The sequence below is a fragment of the Thermobia domestica genome, chromosome 6 (assembly GCF_964235325.1).
Source record: "Thermobia domestica chromosome 6, izTheDome1.hap1.1, whole genome shotgun sequence".
Taxonomy (NCBI): Eukaryota; Metazoa; Arthropoda; class Insecta; order Zygentoma; family Lepismatidae; genus Thermobia; species Thermobia domestica.
Window position 1 is genome coordinate 133,263,699 of NC_137459.1, and position 24,778 is coordinate 133,288,476.

The window sequence follows — 24,778 nt, forward strand, 5'->3', positions numbered from 1 at the left end:
ATAGATTACGCATCTTTTATATATTTCAGTGTGGTATTTTCGAAACCACTAAAGTTAATATCTGGGGAACTGATCGATGTGTTCTCCTTTCCCACCCATAAGTATACGCTAGTTCTCGAATTGGAGGTTATATGATTAAATTGAAAACATAAAGGATACCGACAATAGCGTAATGTAAGTATGGTTACAAGGTCCACGTATCATATAGCTTCGCTGCTGAAAGGGATATTAAACTAAACTAAAATTACATCAAATCAAGATAAAAGTTATAACCAAGCCTTCAAACATATAACGACGTTCCACAATACAGGACAGAATAAAATGTTCACTAATTACATACATACCAATGCTTGACAGCTGTCGCACAACTGTAGCAAAATCCTCAGAACATGTTCCATTTTTGTCTGACATGTTTTGATTCAGATTTACTTCATATTTCGGTATATCAGTCTGAAGAAGCTGATGCTGCTCTGATTCAGTAAGTTCCTCAGCAAAATCAGGTAAAAGTATCAAATCTTCGCGATTACAGGTATGAATGAAAAACACTGGAACTGTAGGAAATTCATCTTTTAACTCTCGAAGCTCATGGACATTCTACAATTAGAAAGAAGAAAAAATATATATTTAATGCTTAACATTCAAAAAGATGTTTCTTTTCTACCATTCTGTATAGTACTCGGATCACCAATGGTATGTGATTTCTTATGAAAAGTGATTTCTTACTACATTTTAACACAAGAAGCACAATATTATTTGTGTAGTATTGACAAACATCACATCACACGATTTGCAAGGCACAAAATCCACACAATATGTTTTTATACTATGCAAATAAGTGGAGATGATGAAACCTCTATCATTAGAAAGAACCGTTCTATAATACTTCCAAACTGCTACCTTGTGATAGGCACAAGCTATTAACAAAAATTATAGTAACGATTACTACATTTGTAGTCAAACTACGTTGGCACTAACTATGGATACCAGTTTCTAACCTTTTCAAGTTGTAAACATAACAAGAATAATTATGTAGTCTCTTTGTATGCCAAGGTGGCATTAACATCATTTCGTAACATGAAAAAATAAGCTACAATGACAGGCAGTACAACTACGTCGTACACATTTAATTTATACTGCACCACTCGACAAAATAAACATTAAGACCCACAAAAGATGAACTGATTCTAACAATTTATTTACATTTTTTTAACACAATTTAATATTAAAAATAGTGAATATGTGTCTTCTAACAATCACATTACCTGTTCACTTAGGTTGTCATCTTCTATAGCATACAGAAATATAGGAAGAATCTGCGCAAGACCATTGTGAAGTAATTTGCGGAACGCAATGGGATCTGGATATACACAGTCAGGTGGAATAATTAACTGCAAATTTTCTTTCAAAAGAGGGTGACACATTTGAACCTGAAGAACGGTTGTATCTTCCAAGATTACCTGTAAATACAAACAGAATACACTCAGAAATTATATTTCAAGTGAAACACAGCAACATTTCCAAAGCATTTCTTCAAAGTAAATTAATTTTCCTCTCTCTGTGTCTTTATGCTTTTGAAATTATTCTTAAATACATGTAAAATGAATGAATATATATATACACTAGCATATATTACCCGCTTCGCTGGGTTGAAATGAAAACTTAAATGCACAAGTCCGTATCTCATGTGTTCAGTACCCGTAAAATATGCTGTTTTCACTTTTAATGGCATCGATTTAAACGGCATCAGAAAGATCATTGATCATCTAGGCGACACCTAAAACCATGGATTCGACACTAATATTGGTCATTTTCGAACATTTTATTATCTCCCCTCTCCCAACTTGCGGGGCCGAATTTGGTTTTAAACGGGATCGGAAGTGTCACCGGTCATCTCAGCGACCCCGAAAACTATGGATTCGATACTAATATGGGTAACATTAGATCAGTTGTAAGCATTTCCCTTTCTCCCTCCGCCAAGATGCGGGGCTGAATCTGGATTTAAACAGCAACAACAATGTCACTGTTCATCTCGGCGACCCCAAGAACTATAGATTCAACACTAATATCGGTCATTTTTGATCATTTTTTAAATTTCTCTCTCCCTCCCCTACGTTGCATCGTCAAAGTAAATAGCCTAAAGTAATCCCTGTCCCTAAACTCATGTATGTCGAAAATTTCATTGAGATCGGTCGGGTGGTTCAAGAGTGATGGAATCACAAAGGCAGCCATTTTTATTTTAATTTTTTTACATATATATCCCCCTCCCCTAGGTTGGCTCGTCAAAGTGAAACGATAAAAAAACACCCAAGGGCCGACCCTCATATATGTTGAGAATTTGATAGAGATTGGTTGGGTGGTTCAAAAGTTATTACGTTTTATTAGTTTTTATTTATACGTTCTCCTCCCCTCCCCTCCCCTCCCCTCTCATAGGATCTACCGTTAAAGTGAAGTTACGAAAATGTTTCCAGATCCGAACCTCATGTATGTTGAAAATTTAATTGTGATCGGTCGGATAGTTCAAGAGTTATTAAGTTACAAAAATAGTCACTTTCAGTCTTATATAAATTGATTTTTATATTTCTCCCCCTCCTTTTCCTCCACTACGTTGCTTCGTCAAATTTAAATCACAAAAACGATCCCAGGCCTAAACTTCATCTATGTTCAAAATTTGATAAAGATTGGTCGAGTGGTTCAGGAGTTAATAAGTTTTACAGTATTTATTTTAGCCCCCCCCCTCCCCCTCTGCAGTTCTACTATCAAAGTGAATAGCATAAAAACTAGCCCAGCCTCGAACCTTACCCATGTTACAAACTTGATCGAGATCGGTCGAGCGGTTCAGGAGATTTAGAGTCACATACATAGTGATTTTCAATTTTATATATATAGATTACAGTTTATTTTGGTTAAGTACGACCACGTAGCTCAGCTCTAAAATTAGTATAATTGCTGGATTGCATCCCAGCGTTTCAGAAATTTTCCAATTACTGCCAAGTAATTTCAACACAATTCTGAAACAATTGCAAGAATTATTTTGGCGCTAGTTATCATGATTGAAGAACTCAAACTATTATACACAGTGAAAGTAAAGTTCAGGTTATTTTAATTCATATTTGTTTACCTTAAAAGAACGAAAAACAGGAAAATAATGATTTCGAATTTCTATAAGTTTTTAATTTTATTATTACGACATAGAACAAGCTGAATAGGATAGAACCGCGAGAGTAAGAACAGTTTTGAGTGCCCCCTTCCTTCGTAAACGATATTCTCATCATGAAAAATGACAATGCTGAAGTGAATATAAAATGGGAAAAAGAATGTATGCCTTCAAGTAATCAAATGAAATAGTGTTTTGAAAGCCCCATCCCTTACTACATGTATCTCCTCGACAACTCAATAATCTCATGTCCGACTTATATGCTATCTAGTGTAATGTGTGCACTTTCTCCATCTACCGCAAATTTAAACCAATATTTCTACCGAAAGCGAAAATGCTTACGTCTTCGTGTCTTTTTTTATCTTTTGCTATTCTCATCAAACTTTTTATATGTACTTTTGTGAACGAAACTTTTAAGGTAATCGAGTGATGTAGTATGATTAACACATTTGGTGGAGTGGTCTTCATGGCTGTTTAAAATTTTGACTGACATTTTCCCACTATTTTAGCTCCTAAGCGATGCGTTTTATGGAACTATATTTGTTTTAAAAAAAATCTTATTTGTTTCATCTGTTATATAAATGTCAACCGAGCGTGATTCCGAAAATTAATGCTAGACTCTTTACTTTATAACACCAAATAAATACCTACCTCATTTTCATGATCTGGCCTCTTCAAGTCTACTTCGGGGACCGTCTTCCAGGATCTCTCATGAGCTTGTAAGTTTTCTACTACCTCAAATTCAGAACCTAACGTTAGAGACACGTGACTGCTTTGTCCGTAAACCAAGCGCACCCATCTCCACGCTTTCCCCCCAGTAGGTAGAACCTGTTCCCCGAGTATAGCATTGACTAGTATGGCTTTGGCATGGCAACTCTGACCCAACACTACTATCGCTGGGCAACTTTCTAACACATATTGCAGCTGTTGTAATACAGATGACTGAAAGACTTCTGTGGTGAGATCTGAAAAATAAACAAAGAATGATTCTTAAGACTCATTGTCATATTATTTGATATAAGATGTTACTGATTGATCTTAAACAAAATTACGTATTTTAAGCATATAAAAATGCATGTTGTTAATTATCCGTATATAGCACATCTAATAATTGAGACGTAACATCTAATACCTTATCCCACATAGGGTGCAAACACTGCACCACATGAACCGCTAATATACAAATCTATATATATAAAATTGAAAATCACTATGTTTGTGACTAAATCTCCGGAACCGCACCACCGATCTTGATAAAATTTGTAACATGGATGAGGTTCGAGGCTGGACTGGTTTTAGGCTGTTCACTTTGATGGTAGAACTGAAGGCTGGGGGAGGGAGAGGGGGTGTAAAAAATAAATTAAACTTAATAACTCCTGAACCACTCGACTAATCTTCATCAAATTTTCAACATGATGAGGTTCAGGCCTGGGATCGTTTCTATGATTTAAATTTGACGGACCAACATAGGGGAGGAAAAGGAGGGGGAGATATATAAAAATCAATTTACATAAGACTAAAAGTGACTATTTTTGTAACTTAACAACTCTTGAACTATCCGACCGATCTCAATCAAATTTTCAACATACATAAGGTTCGGATCTGGAAACATTTTTGTAATTTCACTTTAACGGTAGATCCTATGAGAGGGGAGGGGAGGGGAGGGGAACGTATAAATAAAAACTAATAAAACGTAATAACTTTTGAACCACCCAACCAATCTCTATCAAATTCTGAACATATATGAGGGTCGGGTCTTGGGTGTTTTTTTATCGTTTCAATTTCACGAGCCAACCTAGGGGAGGGGCCCTAGGTTGTAAAATGTAAAAAAATTGTAACCTTAATATGTAAAAAAATTAAAATAAAAATGGCTGCCTTTGTGACTTCATCACTCTTGAACCACCCGACTGATCTCAATGAAATTTTCGACATACATGAGTTTAGGGACAGGGATTACTTTAGGCTATTCACTTTGACGATGCAACGTAGGGGAAGGGGAAAGAAATTTTAAAATGATCAAAAATGACCGATATTAGTGTTGAATCCATAGTTTTCAGGGTCGATGAGAGAAACTGACACTTCTGATGCTGTTTCAATCCAAGTTCAGCCCTGATTGTTGGGGAGAGTATAACGTAGGGGAGGGGGATAAACATTTAAAAATGATCGAAAATTACTAATATTAGTGTCGGATCCATAATTTTAGGAGTAGCTGAGGTTAACAGTGACAATTCTGATGCCGTGTGCCGCGGCACGAAGTAGGAGGAGAGGGAGCTATATATAATAATAATAATAATCGAAAATGACCAATATTAATGTCTAATCCATAGTTTTCGGGATCATTCAGATAAACAGTGACATTTCCGATCCGGTTTAAATTCAAATTCAACCCCGCAACTTGGAGGAGGGGGATATATATATATATATATATATATATATATGATGGAAAATGACCAATATTATTGTTGAACCCATGGGTTTTGCGGTCGCCGAGATGATCAATGATCTTTCCGATGCTGTTTAAATCGATGCCATTAAAACGACAACAACATATTTCACGGGTACTAAACACATGAGATATGAAGTTGGGCATTTAAATTTTCATTTCAATCCAGCGAAGTGTGTAATATAATGCTAGTACTAACTAACATACAGTGAGATCTTTTACATTTGTAAGAAAAAATACCCTGCTTCGCCCTGAAAGGAAACGTAGCGTCCCACTGCATTAATGGCCATGCATCTATGTGCGACAGTTATTTGAAAACTCAGAATGACACAGCAGGGAGCACTAGTTACGAATCGAGTACGTTGTTATTGTTATGAGCAATCTTCCGTTATGACAACTTTGTATTATCATCTGGATCACTAAACAACAGCTCCGATATATCAGAAATTGTTCACCTTATTTCAAACCACAGGCTGTGTTAATATGTGGTGAATGCCCAAAGAAGCGTATAATTCGCAGTGTCTTCGCCGAATCATGGTGGCTACGTGATGCTGTGTTACAATATCCTGGTTTCCAATGGGTTCTATGTTGACACGGGTCGCATTACTGCTCGTATTTATGTCGTCATTATACGAGACCATGTACATCCTATGGTCCAGATGTTGTTTCCAGGCAATGAAGCTATAATCCAAGATGATAATGTGCCCATTCACATGGCTTGAGTTGTTGCGTTTTTTAAGAAACATCGGGATGAAGTTGATCACGTTTCCTGGCCTGTTCAATGACCGAATCTGAACACAAATGAACATCTGTGATCCGTTTCGGAGCTACAAATCCGGTAGCTTTCCGCCTCTATCCTCTCATGGAACTGACTAGTTCATTGCACGCGGAATCATATTTAATATTTTTCTTGCTGTCATTTACAACCATAATGACTTCATTCCATGTCGCAACAGCGCTGTTCTGAGGGCAAAAGATGGTCCAATGCTACATCAATCTGGTCAGTTTCATGCTTTTCAGGTAATACTATTATTTTGACAACCACGACTGCATGACTTGATTCCTTTTAAACGTTGGCTGGAGAAAATATAATTTTCAGAGTTGAAGAGTATTCAAATGCAAATTTTTAAAGCATTTTAAGTTTTATTAGTGTAGAAATTTAACTGAAAGTATTGTATACATTTTAGATTTCAGTGTGAGGCGGCAGAATCAATAAATAGTTTCTCCACTCCCTTAAAAATCGCTAAGTCCCAAAATTACTGTTAAACTACACATAACTGAAAATTTTCTATACAAAAATTAAAACACATTCATAATAATCATTTTCTTTTAAGTTGGAGCCTTACCATTTCACTAATTTGTTACACGTATTAAAAATGCAACTACTCTAGTGCCACCACGGATACAAACTGAAAATAATTTTATTTATATTGCTTCAAAGTGATCGTGTCATGTTCTTGACCGCTAAATGTCGTCAGCGCAGCAGTACTTCCTAATAAAAGATAAGCAATCCATTTACGAGAAGACTCATAAAAAGACTGATACCGCAAAGAGTCTTTTCAAAGTAGAAAATTAACATTTCCAAATTACTCACCTCACCTACTAATGTTCCTCAAATATTTCGGGTGTTACATCTGGGTATTCATCCCCAGAGGCACACAATGGCTTATGTTCTTTTTCACAATAAAATCTTCACATTGATTTATTGAAGACCTTATCCTGAAAAATGACTTAAGCTACTGTCTGTCCTCAATGATGAGTGTCCGGGAATATTTTGGAAAGGAGATGGAAGAACAAGTGATTATTCCCACTCTGGTCAAGCCTATGTGGTTGTCACTGAGGATAACTGTGCAAAGGTGTTGGAAGAAGCTACTCGTGCGAACAGATGCCTGAACATTCGATTCATATCGGAGGAATTCAAGGTAAGTTAGGGCCCTCCCCCGAAGATCGTGAAATGTATAGGGTAACATAGTATGCGCACAGTGAGTTTCCAGGATGTTGACAAAGGCTAAAAAAGGGGGAGCGTATGCCGTCCCTTGACATTTCTCGCACTACCAGTTCGAGGACAAAAGCTACTTGTTGCGTATTGGTTGGATTGGAGTTTAGAGTCTCTTTTAGCACCAAGACTGCGAGAGACGTGGACCTACAGTTCTAAGGTGGTATCCGAACCACTGTAATACGTTCACATTTTTCAAGGCTCTCCCACCGGAATCGAATCCTGCATCCGTGCACCAAAGGCACGCGTGCTAGCCACTAGATCAACGGTGAAGGATTTGTTGCATACTATTGCTGCGGATAAATCCTGTTGCTAAGTTCATACTAAGTTGCTAATTTTGTTCACTAAGGTGCTAATTTTATACAAAATTCAAAATTTTCCAGTATGCAATGAAAACACCCCTCATTCCAACGCCCACAAAAAATTCAACTCACAAGCGTCTACAGGAAAAGTCATGCAAATCTTTTCTTTGATTGATATCGTCGAATCATGTTCGACTTCAAGCGGCCGGTATTCAATTTTTACTATAGTTTTCTTGTATATAGCTGTATATAATTAGATTTTTGTTTCATGTCCCACGAGAGATATCATACTTCAAACTTTGAAAAATTACAAAATTTCAAATTTTAAAAATAAGAATTGTAGGAAGCATTTATCAATGTAATACTATAGTGAGTAAAGTATTATATATACTTGTTTTTTAAAAAAACAAAGGAAAAGTCAACTTTAATATTTCACTTCTTCATTATAATCTTCAGCTCTAAAAACTGGAATTTGTTCACTTTCGATACTCAACTTAGGGAACAATTTTGAACTATTAGGGTTCAATTCAGGCTTTTCATGCTAGGAGACGAGATTAAAGAAGAGAAAGTGTTGAACAAAATGGTGTTTGTTGCAATGTTGTTCAATAATCCATTCCTAGAATATACCAGTTTTTGTTAATGTCTGCAAAGTCAATGACTGACACGCACTGCTCAATAAAAGTGGCCACCACTCACAAACGGGCTCGGATCATAATTTTTTTCTTTTTTTAAACGGTTTTGTGTTGTCAATGTATATTATAATGATATATTTTTAAAAAATTGAAAATAATCAAGCAACCATTTTTTCAATCATTTGATAGATTAACCCATTTGGTTTCAGTTGATCACACCATATAATCTAGTTAGTTCCACTTCTGTATTTTACTTGTTATAGAACAAAGGAAAGATGACATACAAACCTGTCTGAAATATATTAGCAGCAACTATGTCTTCCAATGAACGTTGAGTTTCGTGAAATATCCGTCGTAAGTGACAGCAGTTTCTTACGAATTTTCTGAATTCCTGAGGTAATTTAGACACCATCTCAAACTTCGTTCATTGGATTAGCTTCGGAATAGAAATTCATTTGTTCAGCCTTTTGTACAAGAAGCTTCAGCTACAACATAACTGAAAACACTTACTGATGATGGAAATGGCTCAAAAAGTAATATAAACAACTTCGTCCACGTTTCCTTACGTGACACAAAAACCAACCACACCTGTAACAGAATTTACGTTACGTTAATACACCGAAGTAGACTGGTAGACTGATACACTTAGTATGGTACAAGAAACTTAAAATAATAATAATGCTGACGTCGTTGTACTTCAATGAAACTAATACGTCACACATTAGAAAATTGTTTCTAAACAATAATAGTACGTGACATATATGTAATGCCTTACTCAACGTTACTCGACAATAGGAAAATTACTTTCTACATAATCAAGTTTCCTACAGGAGGAAAGAAATACCAGACAAACGAATCGTATATATATCTATATATCTATATCTATATCTATCTATCTATCTATATATATATATATATATATATTGTTAATCAAGTCTGAACTTGCTGCATCAACAGTTCTATCTGATTTTGCAAATGAATGGATTCAATTAGAGAGATTCACAGCAAATTAATGAATGATTATGTTGTTTATAATTTGAGTGTTTAAGCGTGTGGTACTGAAGTTCACAGATGGCTGACTTCAGTAAATGAAGATTCACAGGACTATGGACGCAGAATAAGAATCTCTCAAGCGCAAAGCCCTCTCTGCTGGTCTAGTTGTTAGTGCGCGTGTCTTTGGTGCATGGGATCCTGGGTTCGATTCCCGGTGGGAAAGTCTTGATCCATGAACGCATTATGGTGGTTTGGATTCCGCCTTAAACTACAAGCAACCACTCTCAAGCGCAAGTGAAATGTTCACAATTCCACTGTATAATACAAACCTCGTTCTACTCAAGTTTCATCTATTTGGTCATTGAAGAACACTAAATCAGGAACAACTTGGCAAACCAGAACGAATAGGAAAGCAAATTTTGTAAATCTCAGGGTATTCGTGCAAGTTCAGTGACTAGAAATTAAATTAACCATAACAGTAACTTCCTGTTTGTACAGAAATACTTGATTTAAATTTCTTTATAACATATATATCGTACACAAATTTGGATGATTATAGTTACAAAATAATCCAAGTGTCTAGCTAAACACGTTTCGTGTCTACATTATGAAAGAGATTCTGAATTAGCATGGGTGATTGTTTACGAGATTGGCGATAACTTCCACACCTGATCAAACTAACTTGCTACTATATTGATATGTTCATGTGTATATTAGTGAACGAATCTTACTTTTCTGACCAAATCCAGATTTGTACATTATCTTTGAACTCAGATTTCTGGGTCTGGCTTTTAAGTGCGTGGCTGTACGTCATAACCACGAGCATTTTAGGTAACAATCTTAGCAAAAGTAACACTATAAAACCTTATGACACTTCCGGGAAGGCCTTGTGTGCAACTGGATTTTATATCACACATTGTCTCTATGTCACTCTGAGAATGAAATTATACCTCGACTTAAAAATTCCAAACATCACCATGAATGGTTTAATCTGTGTACGTCTAATATAGTTCGAAAGAGTATAAATTGACATAAACAAGCAGCCATCTCCGTGGACTCCGACTAAAAAGAGACTTGTGCTCAGATTGCGCCTTAAGTGAACAGGTTATAGGACATTTACATCAATTGGAAATCATCAGATAGATGCTTAATTGAAATCTGCCAACTGCCACGCATGTCACAACACAAACTTTTTAAAGACGGTAAACGCATCAGATAATTAAAATCATTAAATTAATCATAAATTGAAGCTTGCGCCTCTTCACTCATGTCTAGAATTGTTATATGCTTAAATGATTAACAATAGTGAAATTTACTATTAATGATCATGAAATGTGAACTTCTCTTAGCAGGAAAGGCATTCTTACTGCCTTCGATAGTGTTTCATTAACGGCTGCAGATTCCCCTTTAGGAGGGTTAAGTATAAAACACGAATTCACTTAAAAACAGACCAACTTGTGCTAGGCGACCATTAACAAGCACGATACTATCTAACCAGGTCAGAGCAGGAGTGACGTAGGGGGCCCAAGCGGTAGCATGGGAGTGCGTCTGTAGGGAACAGGCGTGCCAGTGTTGATGGGTATAAGCGCTAACTAGGGGGGCGCGGTGGCTCAGTGGTAGAGCGTTCACCTCTGGTGCTTGGGGACCCGGGTTCGATCCCAGCCCCCGCCAAGTAAACTTTGTGGTGGACAAACACCGTGCTCGTGGGTTTTCTCGGGGTTCTCCCGTTTCCTCCCACTTTCTTCATTCCACCATTTCACTCATCTCTCATCATCACCGTCTCCTTTACCCTAACCGGCATAACCGTGGGACGTCAAAGATTTCATTTCATTTTCATAAGCGCTAACTACATACTCCAACACAACTACTTTAAGTTTCACTGGAATTTTCCCAAATACTTTCCTCTACTAATTTCTTTTATATTTTACGCCCTACTTTACCTCAGTATCATGATAAGACATCAACTTATTCATTTCTTTTGTTAATGTCATACGCTCGTCGCATTTCTGATATATTACATCTCGCTTGAGTAACTCACACTCCTGCAAAAATTTAACTACGTTCTATTTCTAATAGATGGAATTGAAGAATAGGAATTCCTTGAAATCAGGGTGGGAAAAAATCATGATTTTTTAAATAAAAATCATTTTTGTTGATTTTTTTTATTTAAATCGATTTTTTTGATTTAAATCAAATCTTTCTCCTGGTATAATACAAGTCGCGAATTGAAGATAAAGCATTAGGAATTAGTATTAAACGCTAATTATGCCATTTAAGTGAAAGTATTGGGGTTTATTTTTGAATTATCCCCAATCGTTAACCTATATCAATTCCAAACAATGTTTCTTAACCCTTTTAAATTATGGCTCTTTTTAAACGTAAATTATAGACTTTCAGTCAAGCAGCTACATCACCATCCCTATTTATCCTGGGATCATGGTACATACATCACTCTCTTTAGAATAGAACAGTTTTTCAAATGGTGATATTCACATTTCCCTATCATGTCCCTGAAGCGGGAAATTTTGAGAGTAATCGGCATTTTTTTTTAACTTTTTTTTTTTAATTTGGTCCCCTCTGAATACCCCTGTGTTACAGCACGGATGTCAAAATCAACTGGGAAATGCTAAGGGGTGTACTAAATGTGTGTACAAAATTTCAAGCTTCTCTTTTGAGTAGTATGAGTGAGAAAACTATTTAACAATGAGCTAAGAACATTCCCACAATGCCCCAGATGACCCGGATTTAATATGAAAATTTCCTCAGACATCCCTATTTATTCTAAGATCATGATTTGTACATTATTCTCTTCAGAATAAAACAAATTTTCAAACAGTACCCTTCAAATGTCTCCGTCATGTATCTGGGGCGGGTAAATCACGAAAAAAGGAATTTTCTGTTAAAAATGTCTTTTTTTTTTTTTTTAATTTTTACCTCTGTGGACCCCTTCCCCTGTTTTAAGGTAGAGATCTGAAACAAATTTGAAAAATACTGAGGGGTGCACTGAGTAAATGTGCAAAATTTCAATCTTGTAGGTGCAAAAGTAAGCCCGTGAAAAATAATATTCCCCAAATACCCCAGATTCCCGTATAAAACAGGATCTCAGGTAACAGTTTCCTGAGACATCCCTATTTATCCTTGGAGCATAGTACGTACATCATTTTCTTCAGAATAGAACAGCCTTTCAAACGGTACCATTCATATATCTTCATCTGAGACGGGAAAATCACGAAAAAAGCTATTTTTTGTTAAAAATATCCTTTTTTAAACAGTTTTGCCCCTCTGGACCCCGCTGTTTCCACGCAGAGATCTGAAAACATCTGAAAATTATTAAGGGGTGCACTGAACGAGTGTGCAAAATTTCAGTCTTCTGAATGCAAAATGTAACCCGCCAAAAAAAAAAATAATAATAATAATAATAATAATAATAATAATAATAATAATAATAATGATAATAATAATACCCATAACAAAAAATATCTTTTTAAATTTATGACGTCATCACACACTATGCCTCAACGCAGAAAGGCGTGGCAGGGTTGGCAAAAACCATGGTTTTTATTGAAAAAAAATCAGTTTTTCTTCTGTTTAAACCTGGTTTTTTGGTTTAAACCAGTTTTTTTTTTATTAAATAATTTACTCTATGTATTTATATCACATATGAACAGAAGTAAGTTTGTTTCACTTTGGTGTTATTATGCAACAACCGGGTTGTGCTGGAACGGATCACATAAGCTTAAAGCGGAGTCCAAACCGTTTATCGTCTCTTACATCCGAAACAAATTGTCCTCCATTTGAACTTGAAAACTGGACTAATTGGCCACAAATGCGATACGTCTGCCGACTCACTCACGAAGGACTCCTGATACGTTGTACTGATCTTTACATACTTTTAATATAATTGTCTAATTGTGAAGAGTCATTTGAGAAGGACAAAAAGATAAACAGTTGCACAAGTGAAACCATTATACAGAATTACATATGGACAGTTTCAAAATACTGCAGAGTATAGAACTAATTAAGTCCAAATTAGTTCACTGCGACTTTGATTAGTCTAAGTTAAAGAAATACGACGACTTCACTTGCATATCAGTACGAACAGTGAATAAAGATATAAATTATTTGAGTCCAGTTTGGTTCTGACCAATTTATACATAAATAGATACCAAAGATATTTCTGATTTCAGTAAATGCCTCTCGGGGGGTTTGTATGACCCCTTCCCCAAAGTACGATATTTTGATGTATATTATCAATAGTAAACATTACTAAAACGATACAATATTTAGAATTTTCCTTTGATTGCAATTGCATAACAATAATAACAAACTATTTAAAAAAATCACAAAAGAAACATTCATAACCTTACAAAAAAAAAGTTGCTTTTGTAGTATAGGGCTAATTTCTTTGAGTAATGAATGGGGAATTTAAATTTGAATATAATAGGAATAATATGCGAAAGTGACACGCGATAACCCACTAATGTGTGTGTTGAAGATTTTACGAAAACTTACACTTTTACAAACATTTTTCGTTTTTTGCATGGTTTAAACCAGCCAACCCTGCGTGAAAGCATATGTAACGTGTTCTAAAATGCCTCCAGCCTTAAAGAAAACGAAGTAAAAAGCCTTATTGGTACTTTTTAAATTGAATAATGAAGATTCTACCATACCACCTAAAAATAGGTGATATAATTTAAAAGGTCAAGCATTAAGGAAAAAGTACAGCAACGTTTATCAAAAAGACACTTTTTTTTTTTTTAGAAAAGTTACTGATATTTGGAAGGGGCCTATTTTTAAAAACTCAGAACCAGCTTGCGGCATGAAATACATAAATTTCGCCTAAAGTTATAAAATTAACACAAGAAAGGGGGGATAGGACCCCTCTAAATACGCCCTATTATCTGAGGACAAATAAACAGACACGCACAAAAAAGTATTTTCGTCTTAAATGTCAATGGTGATTTCCCCGTTGGAATAGTTAACGATTTTAAAACCCAAACCCAATGTTACGAAAAGAAGAAAGAAGGATTGCTCCGTTACCTGTTCAAAACGGGATTTTCCCTAATCACCCTCTGCATGACACTTGTTTTCATACTATACTGTACATTTGAGTCTCATTGTATTATGATTATTAACTTCCATAATCGAAATAACAGAACAGAAACGGGATTTTACTTATTTTCATTTTAAATTAATTTATTTAGGAATTCGATTTAAATCAACGATTTTTATTTAAAAAATCAAGTGATTTAAATCTTGATTTAAATCGTGATTTAAATCAGACTGATTTAAATCAATCCACCCTGCTTGAAATCCTAATGTTTTATCCTTTCCCACGTCAAGTAATTCAAATTGCTGTTTTAAATTCCTCTGATACCTGAACACGACATCACTCAGTTCAGTCATACCTCAACACTGATCTCGGATTCTATCATCATTGCCAATACGTTACTTTAGACAGTCCATTGGAACGACCTGGACACTTTTTGGACATCTTTCGGTTAATTCGATCATAAAGGATCTCAATCAACACTGCTCATTATCGTTTCTATGTATAACAGTACGTTCTTTTGTGCTTACAAGTGTAGATTTTACATTACATAGTAATATCTACATATATCCGGATTTCATTGTTTTATTCTCTCGAAATCAAAATTCATGTTTCACCTATAGATTTTACAAAACTGCGCATAAACTGGGATAGCACCCTGAAACAGCTACCATGTTATTTATTATTTCACGTATGCACCCTTAATGATACTCGTTATACACTTGGTAAGCAGGTATCAAAAAAATAAGAATTCTGATCGCATTTGGAGACTACTATTCGTTCTAATAAATAACTATCTGGTAGCACTTATTTCTTAATCTGTACGGAGGTGTTGCAAAATAGTCTAGATTAATTACAGGAAAATAATATTACATAAATGTGGTGAGGCTGTTATATTTAAAATGTCCCTGGACTCTGTGCAAAAGAACGAAAATAAAAAAGCCAACTTCACATTCATCTTTTGGTACTGATATTTTGTAACGTAACCTAACTATTGTGAACATGGGAAAAAGGTGCTATCGTATTTATGGCCCCCGGGCACAATTTCGTAAAATTTACGGAAGAAATACGAACACTAATTTCGAAAGAGGAACACATAAGCCTGCACTGTATGCACACAAGAATGTACTGTTAAAACATGGAAGCGTTAATAAGCAGTGTTGTAGGTCGTGATCCTTAAAGTTTGAACTATCTAAAAGGCGTCCACAAAGTGTCCGGCTCGTTCCAGTGAGCTGTCTCAAGTAATGTATTAGCAGTGCTGATAGTGTCCGAGAACAGGAACTGATGGATGTCGTGTTTCAATATTACAGAACACTAAAACAACAATTTGACTTCCTTGACGTGGGAAAATATAAAACATTAGGGTTTCAAGGAATTCCTAATCTTCCATTCTTCATATTCCTGGGTTACAGAAAAAGAACGTAGGGCCTAATTAAATATATTCATAAGTGTGAGTTATCAAGTGTGATATAATATGTCAGAAATGAGACTAGTATATGACACTAACAAGGATTGATCGCTTAGCATGATATGCGGTGAAATAAAAATTGGCATTTATTCCGAAGTTGGGCGTCCGCTTTCGCCACGTTTTTTCGTTGTTATATCCTTTCCACATTTTCTGCAATTTGTTATTAGGTTCATTAATCCGTGCTCTTCACAAACTTTTAAAAGATTTTGCTCGTTATCAACGTATTGCTTCACAAATGTTAAAACGGTTAGTTCATTGCTCTTGTACATTCGCCATGTTGATAACATAAATGCTCGTTACTTTCCCACAATGCAACTGTTTGGTTACCTTGCGCCAAGCAGTTTCCCCCGCTCGCCGTATAGACCCATGTTTATAACCGCTTATATATAACACATAAACAGATTTTTCGAGATCCTTATATATTATCAAGCACAAAAACGATCAAATTATCCATATCTTTCCTGTAAATTTTAAAAATTTTGCTGGAAACGGACGCCCAACTTTGGAACTTAACCCTAAAAATTGGTATAGAAAAGATGCAGAGGAAAGAAGGAAGGGCAAATTTTTACTTTAACTCAAACAGTGACTTCAACCGGATCAGATGAATCGATTACAATTACTAACACAGTGAAAGTAATGTACGATGTTAAGAATTATACTCTAAGTACAAGGGCCACAATGTTACTAAACATCAATTCAGGTGAAGCGGTGACTATAAATTTTGAGAACTAAATGGGGGGATACAGCCCCCCAAACCTCCCGCTCAAGTACCATAAAAACATCCAAAATAATAATAAATAATCACACCATTACTATAAAGCTAAGATAAGAAGGGAAAAATTAAAAAAAAAACACTCGTCTCTAATCATAAATCAGTGCATGACAAAGAAAAAAAATTACATCTCAACAAGACAATAGGACAAGCAGCAGCAAACCAAATACTTTGCCTAATACTCAAATGCAAAACAAATCAAGAATAAAAATATGAATTAAAAAAAAGAAAACACTCACCATTTCGCCATAGGAAAACACTCATGAATAATGAACTCATAACTGCTGATTCCACACACGAAAAAATAAGATACCAAGAACACATGCGCAATATTCAACATTACTGAAAAGTGTTCCTTTCCGCACACACGTCGTTTTATTAAACCGAGCACACTTGCTATTATTACAAACAAGAAAAGCCAATAAACGTCCACTTTTACCATACGTCGAAAATATCTTCAGCTTTAGACCACAACCATGATAGGTTTTCTCTAACTCAATTCAACCAACTCAATTACGCGCTTCCCGCATGCCACAAACAGCAGCACACACATACATGCACACAGAACACGTGACATCACACTAACAAACTACCATATGACTACACAGACACGTAGTGGGAAAAATATGAACTAAGACGTCACACCAAAGGCACGAACAGTTCCAACAAGTGACTCACGCACAAACAGTTCCAGGAAGTGACTGAACCTATAAGAACCGATTAAAGTCACAGTTGGAGTCAAAGTAAAGACTTGCCGAAAAAGCATTGGGGAAAATTCCAGTGCAATGTAAGGTATTCGTGTTTGCACATGTAGTGTACGCACAAACCCAACATCGCTGACGCGTATGCTCCCTATAGACAAAGTACCTTGCTACGCTCGAGCCTCCTGTTGCGCTCCTCCCCTAACTCAGTTAAAGCATTCGTGTTTTTTAGTGGCCATCAAGAACAAGTTGGTTTGCGTTTTTAAGTTTGTTCGTGTTGTATACGCAACCCTTCTAAAGTGAATCTGCACGTTTATGCAACTTCTTCCTTGAAGAAACTGTCCAAGGCTGTAAGGTTTCACTTCCTGTTAAGAACAAGTAGCATTTCACGAATATAAGTATTCTCATATTACATAGGATTGCACGGTGAAAATACTGCTTACCCTACCTCTATTCAATGGCTTAGTAACTCCTAGACGCATTAAGTAAATGAGTTAGAACCTTAGGTACCTTAAACATACATGTCATTTAGGATCCCTATTATTAAACTTTTGCACTTATGTAGTGACATCCATATAAACAGTTTGTTACACCTAATTTCCATCATATACATTTCATAAAAGCAAGCATAGAATATATGTTGCATATCGTTTCATTTACCAGTAAACAAAATTCTTTAGAAATTAATGCGTACTTACCATGACCTTCAAAGTCGAGTGAATCCAAACAACCAACTTAGATGCGGCTCGTGTAACTATAAACTGTACTGACTAGCTATATGATAAAAACAAATTCGAAATATTCGTTTTACCAACCGCAGTTGTTTAATCGCCAAAGAAAAATATATTGCCCAATATTGAAATATAAGTCTTCAAGCATCTTATATATTATTACTAACGATTTAATTTGCGAAGAAATATTATAGCATGACAATTTCCAGTTCTGGAAATACACGTCAGGCAGTTCCTATGTTTTTATAACTAGAAGAGCAAAGATTTTTTTATGCCGCACTTAGAATATTATTTGTAATAGAAATATATATTGTTTCAAAACATACCTTTCATATGCGGTTGCGGTTCTGTTTCTGTTTTGCCATACCAACAAGGTTGCACATTCCCAAATTAATAAGGAACTAACGGGCACGTTTCGTAACGATTTGCGTCGAGAATCTCAAAATTTGCTATATATTTTGCGATAATCGGCGAAGCAATAATAATGATTTTTGCATTTTTAATTACGAGCGACAAAAGGAGAAGAAAGGGTGCTGATCGTGGAAAAAATCGAATTCGATATTTCAACGAATTTACATGTTTCGTGAACCACAAATACCGAAAAAGTTCTCGAAACCTATCAATCCGTTCGTCCTGATATACACTATCCTAGGAGCTATATTAGTGCTGTTCACATTTCATTAAATTTTCATTTTCATTTTTTTGTTTTTTTTTTTTTTTGGAAAAACCGAATACCTCAAAAGCGATTTTCGATTTCTGTTTTGAAAATCAAAACCGCTTTTTGATTTCAAAACCGAAACCAGTTTTTTTTTTGTTTTTTAAAAAAGGAAATCGATTTTCGATTTTGAAAACCAAAACTAGTTTTCGATTTCTAAAACCGAAAATACATATTTTTTTCGGTTTTTAAAACAAAAAAAAATCTATTTTTGGGCTTTGAAAACAGAAAGCCCTATTTTCAACTTTTGAAATTAAACATACGTTATAAAAATTAAAATTAACTCTCGGATTTGAATTTAATTTTTTCAATAACCAACTTGCAATTTTCGTCTTCTCTGCATTACGAAACTGCTTTCACTCAAAATGGTGCTCGAATCAGAAGTAACGGCAATCGTTTTCTTGCCATTTCCTTAAGAATACATTTCCCCTAGTTTTGCAAACATTCACTATACAATCAGGCTCGAAACGAGAAATGTCAAACACTAGTGCCGGTAGTCTCTATATTTTGCACATGAATTATCAAGGATACTGACCAGATAAAAACCATACAACGAACAACTGTAGCTCAGTGGTAGAGCTTTCTTCTCTTGTACATGGAGCTTTCTTCCCAGCTCGCGCCAACTGCATTGTGTGGTAGAGAAACACCGTGTGTGGGGTTTTTCTCGAGGTTTTTTCCGTTTCATCCCTCTTTCTTCATTTCATCTCTTAATTCACTTGTCATTATAACTACATCTATTAGAATACATAGCATAATCGTGGAACGTAAAATTGGAATGTTTCAATTAAAAACAAAATGTTTCAATTAAAAACAAACTTACATGTAAAATTTTACTGCGAAATGTGACGGTATGAAAATTAAATGAAAAAGAAAGTGTCGGAGAATATGACCCATTTCGAGAACTGCATAACATACTGTGAGCCGTAATAAATCTCTTCGGGGCTCCGGAGCAGGAAGATACTTTGCAACCAACGAGATGGCCACAGTGGAGGCAGGCCCGTATCCACGGGGGGTCTAGGCCCCCTAAATTTTTGCTGCCCCCCTCTAAAATTTTCACAGTAGGCTTGCAAATGAACTATAATATGGTGATGAACCATAATATGGTTGGATCGGGCCCCCCTAATTTCTACCGTCCCCCCTACATTTTTGGGCTGGCCATACCGGCCTGAGTGGAGGAGTGCATTTGTACCCTCTTCACCCCCTCCTTCCCTAAAAGAGAGTTATATTCAATAACAACAGTTAAAACCAAGGATGTTAGAATAGAGAGGATTTGCTCATAGCTATCTTTGTCCCTGTAATTAGAACTAGCTCGGGAGAGTAATACTCCCGGAAGTAGGAACTAAATATACGGTTCAGATTAGTTGGCGTTATCCGTTTCTTGCCATGTAGCATAGAGCAGAAATCAAGCATATGCATATAGCAATCGGTCTTCGTGACCATGCGTGATAGCGCTATGGGCTAGAAACGGAAATCGGTTTTGGCGTGAGTTCATAATACGAGCGTAATACTTACGAGCTAGTATTCATTATCTTCAGTATGAATCGCGCTCCTATTCTCTTTGAAGCTTGTTTTTGCTCGGGCTAGTGCTCGTGCTCACATCCTTGAATGAAGATCATACTCACTAGAATCTTTGGAGCTCGAGTGTGTAATTTTGGTGGGGTGTGTGCTTATTTGGGCTTGGAGTCGGGCTCAATATTATCAATTGGGCTCGTGCTCAATGATATCATTGGGGTTTGCACTTATTTTTTGCTCAGGTTTAACACCCCCAGTGAGCGCGAGCTCTATTCTCGGTGAAGCTCGCTCTGATTGGCTCGGCCTCACATTTTTCAATGAGGGCCGCACTCGCTGGCCCCTTGGAGCACGCGCCTCTTTCAGGCACGAGCTTTCTTGGATTTGGTCTCACTACCTCCAGCTCACTAAAGTCAGTGGGCTTATATGTACTTATGCTCAGTTTGAATAACTTTAGTGGGACTCGCGAATACTATTTTCATTGAGGCTCGCACTTACTCGGGCTTACACCCTTCAACGAGGCTCGGATCCTACATTCTTCAACGAAACTCGGACACGCGGTTTTAGGCTTCTGCCCACTTTCGAGAGCTCACTTCCCTCAACTGGGCTCGAGCTCACTGACATCAACGAGGCTTACACTCATGTGGGCATGGATTCGTTACCTTCAGTGGACCTCGCGCTCACTATTCTCGTTGAGATTCGCTCTTGCCAGTGGCGGCTAATGTAAGTGTTGCAGCGTTGCGCAACGACGAAAGTATTTCAAGAAAAAATATTATTAGCAGTAGTAGTAAAGAGCAGAAAAAAATACTTTCTAATACTCCCATATACTTTAAATAACATATGTTTTATTTCTATAACTGTAAAATCCATTCATCCGTTTTAAGCAAAAAACAAAAAAGACAATCCGTCACAGAGTCTCTATTTGCATTGCGTTGCAGCGAGCATACAACGACCAGATTCCTACAGCGCGGGAATTGGATAGAATGTTAAGTCTTGATTCCCCTATCAGTGCTTCTGGAACAACGCGGCGCGGTTTCCAGTGAACGAGAAAGTTTTTCGCGCTAAATATGATTTGTGAATTTTATTTCACTACCAATTAAAAAATGGAATTTATTTTTATGCATTCATATTTTTAAATTACGGGACTATACTAAAGCAAACCAATATAATGACAATTAAAAAAGTGATTGCAAAATTACAAAATAAGAAAGAAAATATGTAATAGAATAGAAAACAAATGAAAGTAAACAAGCATTTACAAGTTAATTCTTAGCCTATAGACAATGAAGGCTTCTTGTACAGCAATTTGTAAATCAAATATTAATAAGTCAATATATCACCCCTCTATGGATAGTATTTTAGTATATACATATTTGTTTTATAAACAAATGTATTTTACACTTTTGATAACTTTCCACATAAAACTGTATGATGGGACACGCCACATTGAATTTGGGACTAGTTAGCAATGCTCAGGGGTGTAGCCACGACGGGGTCCACTGGGACCAGACCTCCCAACAATTTCGAAATTCCACGAACATTTGTAGAATTTCTTAACGAAATATACTTGTTTAACACAGAAATGATTGATGTAGGCTAAATATTTTATTTTACTCCTCGTCATGCAGGCTACTCTTTCTTTTCTAATAAAAATAATCATTCTATCATTTTTTCAATATATATATATATATATATATATATATATATATATATATATATATATATATATATATATATATATATATATATATATGAGAGTAATTAAGAATTGCGTATCATCTTTTCGGGTGCAGTGGATCCCCCTCAAATACTTCGGACCCCTGCCCTCCCAGCGAACATTTCTGAGTGTAGAACTGGCAATGTTGTTTGTTTTGACGTTCTTGGACTTTGGCTCCTGTTACATGCAGTGACGACGCCAGCTTCAATTTCTTAGGGGGGCAAAGGAGGGGCAGATACATTTTCGGGGAGGGGTGATTATTTGCCATACCAAAAATGACACATTTATTACGTTTGACTTATTTTACATTACATTGTGTATTTGAAAAATGATAGAATGATTATTTTGATTAGAAAAGAAAGAGTAGCCTGCATGACGAGGAGTAAAATAAAATATTTAGCCTACATCAATCATTTCTGTGTTAAACAAGTACAGTTCGTTAAGAAATTCTACAAATGTTCGTCGAATTTCGAAATTGTTGGGAGGTCTGGTCCCAGTGGACCCCCTCGTGGCTAGACCCCTGAGCATTTCGTTGCTGTTTTTATATTAGACCTATATGATTATAAATTAAACTTATTTCAAGTAAAATTTGTAACTAACAAATAAGTAACGTCTGCATATGAAATATTTTTCAATGAAACTTTTGAAACCTAAACATAAATTGAATTACTTTCGCGTATGTATGAGAGAGAGCGAGAGAGAGAGAGAGAGAGAGAGAGAGAGGGAGAATTTACGAGGAGCTGCTGAAAATATCCGAGTCCAATCCAGAAGGAGTGTAGGTACTAGGTAGAAAAAATGAAACCGTAGTTTAGAAAAACATATCTCTGTATGTACAAATACAAATTTTCATATGAATAATAAAATTCTTATTCTTTCTCAGGCCTCTGAAGTGATTATGTGTGCCCAAACAGCGAATTTCACGAACATCCAGATCCCAACTGTTATAACATTTTTGTTCCACCAAGGAAAGACACCGAAGTAAATTAATTAGGAAATCAGTGAAACACCACGGGACTTTCCTCCGTTATATACAGTGATGAAGAAGTGAGTGGCTTAGTGTAAACGTGGTGATTTCTCAACAAATTATGCTTTACATCCAGGATGACTGAAAGCAGTCACTCTTCCCGAAGTCATGGATGCAATTTGTTACATTATTCTTGAAAATTACAGCATTTCAGCCAGTGGTGAATATAGCCCGGGGCAGGAGGGCCTAGGCCATCCCAGTTTTTGAGTAACAAAAATAATTTAAGCTATTATTTATATAGTTTTTAAAGTGTATAGTAAACTCACGATATACTTATTATAGTCTGAGGTCTGGCTGCACCCCGCTTTCTCAGTTTTTACCTTCTCAGCAAAACATGTGTCAGAGATTCTGGACATTTCTTTGGAACTCGTCGGTAGCATAATTCAGAATGGCTTGGTATGCTCAAGTTCTCGACATAATGGGTTCCCAAAATATCTGTCAGGAGAATAAAAGAGTGACGACATTAAGAGAAGTCTTCTTCCAATTTGACCGTAATGTTGATCAATTTCGCTCACGAATAGTAACCATGGACGAAATAGGGTTTTACCACTATGATTCCGAAACGAAACAACAGTCAATGAAGTAGTAGCACTCATTTCTCCATCACCCCAAGAAGTTCAAGACACAGAAGGAGGTTGAGAAACTGTTTGCAACATTCTTCTGGAATAAGTATGGAGTGGTACTCATAGACTACCTCCGCAACGGTCAGATATTTAATCCAGAATCTCTACATTACTTACAACACTGAAAGAAAAATTCAAAGTTCAACGCTGCGGAAAATGAAAAGAAAGGAATTCTGTTCCTTCAGGAGAATACACCTGTCCTTCAAGCCCCTGCGAACACAACTGACATTACATAATCTAGGATTTCAATGTCTAGATCATCATTCTTATTCCGTAGATTTAGCTCCGTCTTACTATTACGTGTACTTATATCCCAAACTTAAATAACACTTGAAAGGACACCATTTTAGATCTGATAGGACAGTGGTGCAAGGAAATCTTCAGATTTTTTAACTTTTCTGCAAAAACTGGGGCACTGTACAAGGTAGTGTATTGACTCTCGGAGGAAGTGTAGAAGAAGTAAAACTTCACTATTCCACGTGCACTCCTTCTGGGTTGGGCTACGAATTTTTCAGCAGTTCCTAGTCAATATGGTAAACGTCACGCCAGTACTTTGAAACAAAATTAGTAAGGGAGCGCTAGTATATACCAATTATTAAAGAAAGATCAGCACTCTGACAATACGTTTTATTGGGAATCAATTTAACTCCATAAATTTATTATTATCATTTGCAGGAAAGGAAAACACAACTCTTTTTATCCCCTTCAAAAAATAAGCCCTAGTAGTTGCAAACTAAGCTGTTATAAGCACATCCTCTGAATATTGAAAGCCGGGAATAATGTTTCAGAAAAAAGAAGTTTTAAATAAAACAAAATATGAAACTGAAAACTTCAAATCTGGATAAATACAAACAAGTTACGTAACTGGTTTTACCTTTCTTTTGTTTCCAATCGAAGTTGATCCAATGAGAAGAAAACAAGTCGACCAAATCTGCTATTGTTTGCTAG

At 36.1% G+C, this 24,778-nt stretch overlaps 1 protein-coding gene across 3 annotated transcripts in view; it reads right to left on the reverse strand.

Moving 5' to 3' along the window:
• The window catches only part of LOC145688221 (dual serine/threonine and tyrosine protein kinase-like), a 60,224-nt gene extending 41,563 nt beyond the window's left edge, over positions 1-18,661 (reverse strand). Inside the window, exons 1-5 of one of the 3 annotated variants that reach the window (XM_081762127.1) lie at positions 18,569-18,661; positions 8,816-9,115; positions 3,806-4,119; positions 1,263-1,457; positions 345-594 (exon numbers count right to left, since the gene is read on the reverse strand). In XM_081762127.1, the coding sequence (XP_081618253.1) occupies positions 345-594; positions 1,263-1,457; positions 3,806-4,119; positions 8,816-8,939 (883 nt within the window). In that variant the 5' untranslated portion in view covers positions 8,940-9,115; positions 18,569-18,661. Of the gene's footprint in view, positions 1-344; positions 595-1,262; positions 1,458-3,805; positions 4,120-8,815; positions 9,116-17,677; positions 17,805-18,209; positions 18,548-18,568 lie in introns of those variants that run through there. The other 2 variants (XM_081762128.1, XM_081762129.1) reach the window with 2 other exon arrangements.
• Positions 18,662-24,778: the final 6,117 nt, after the last annotated feature.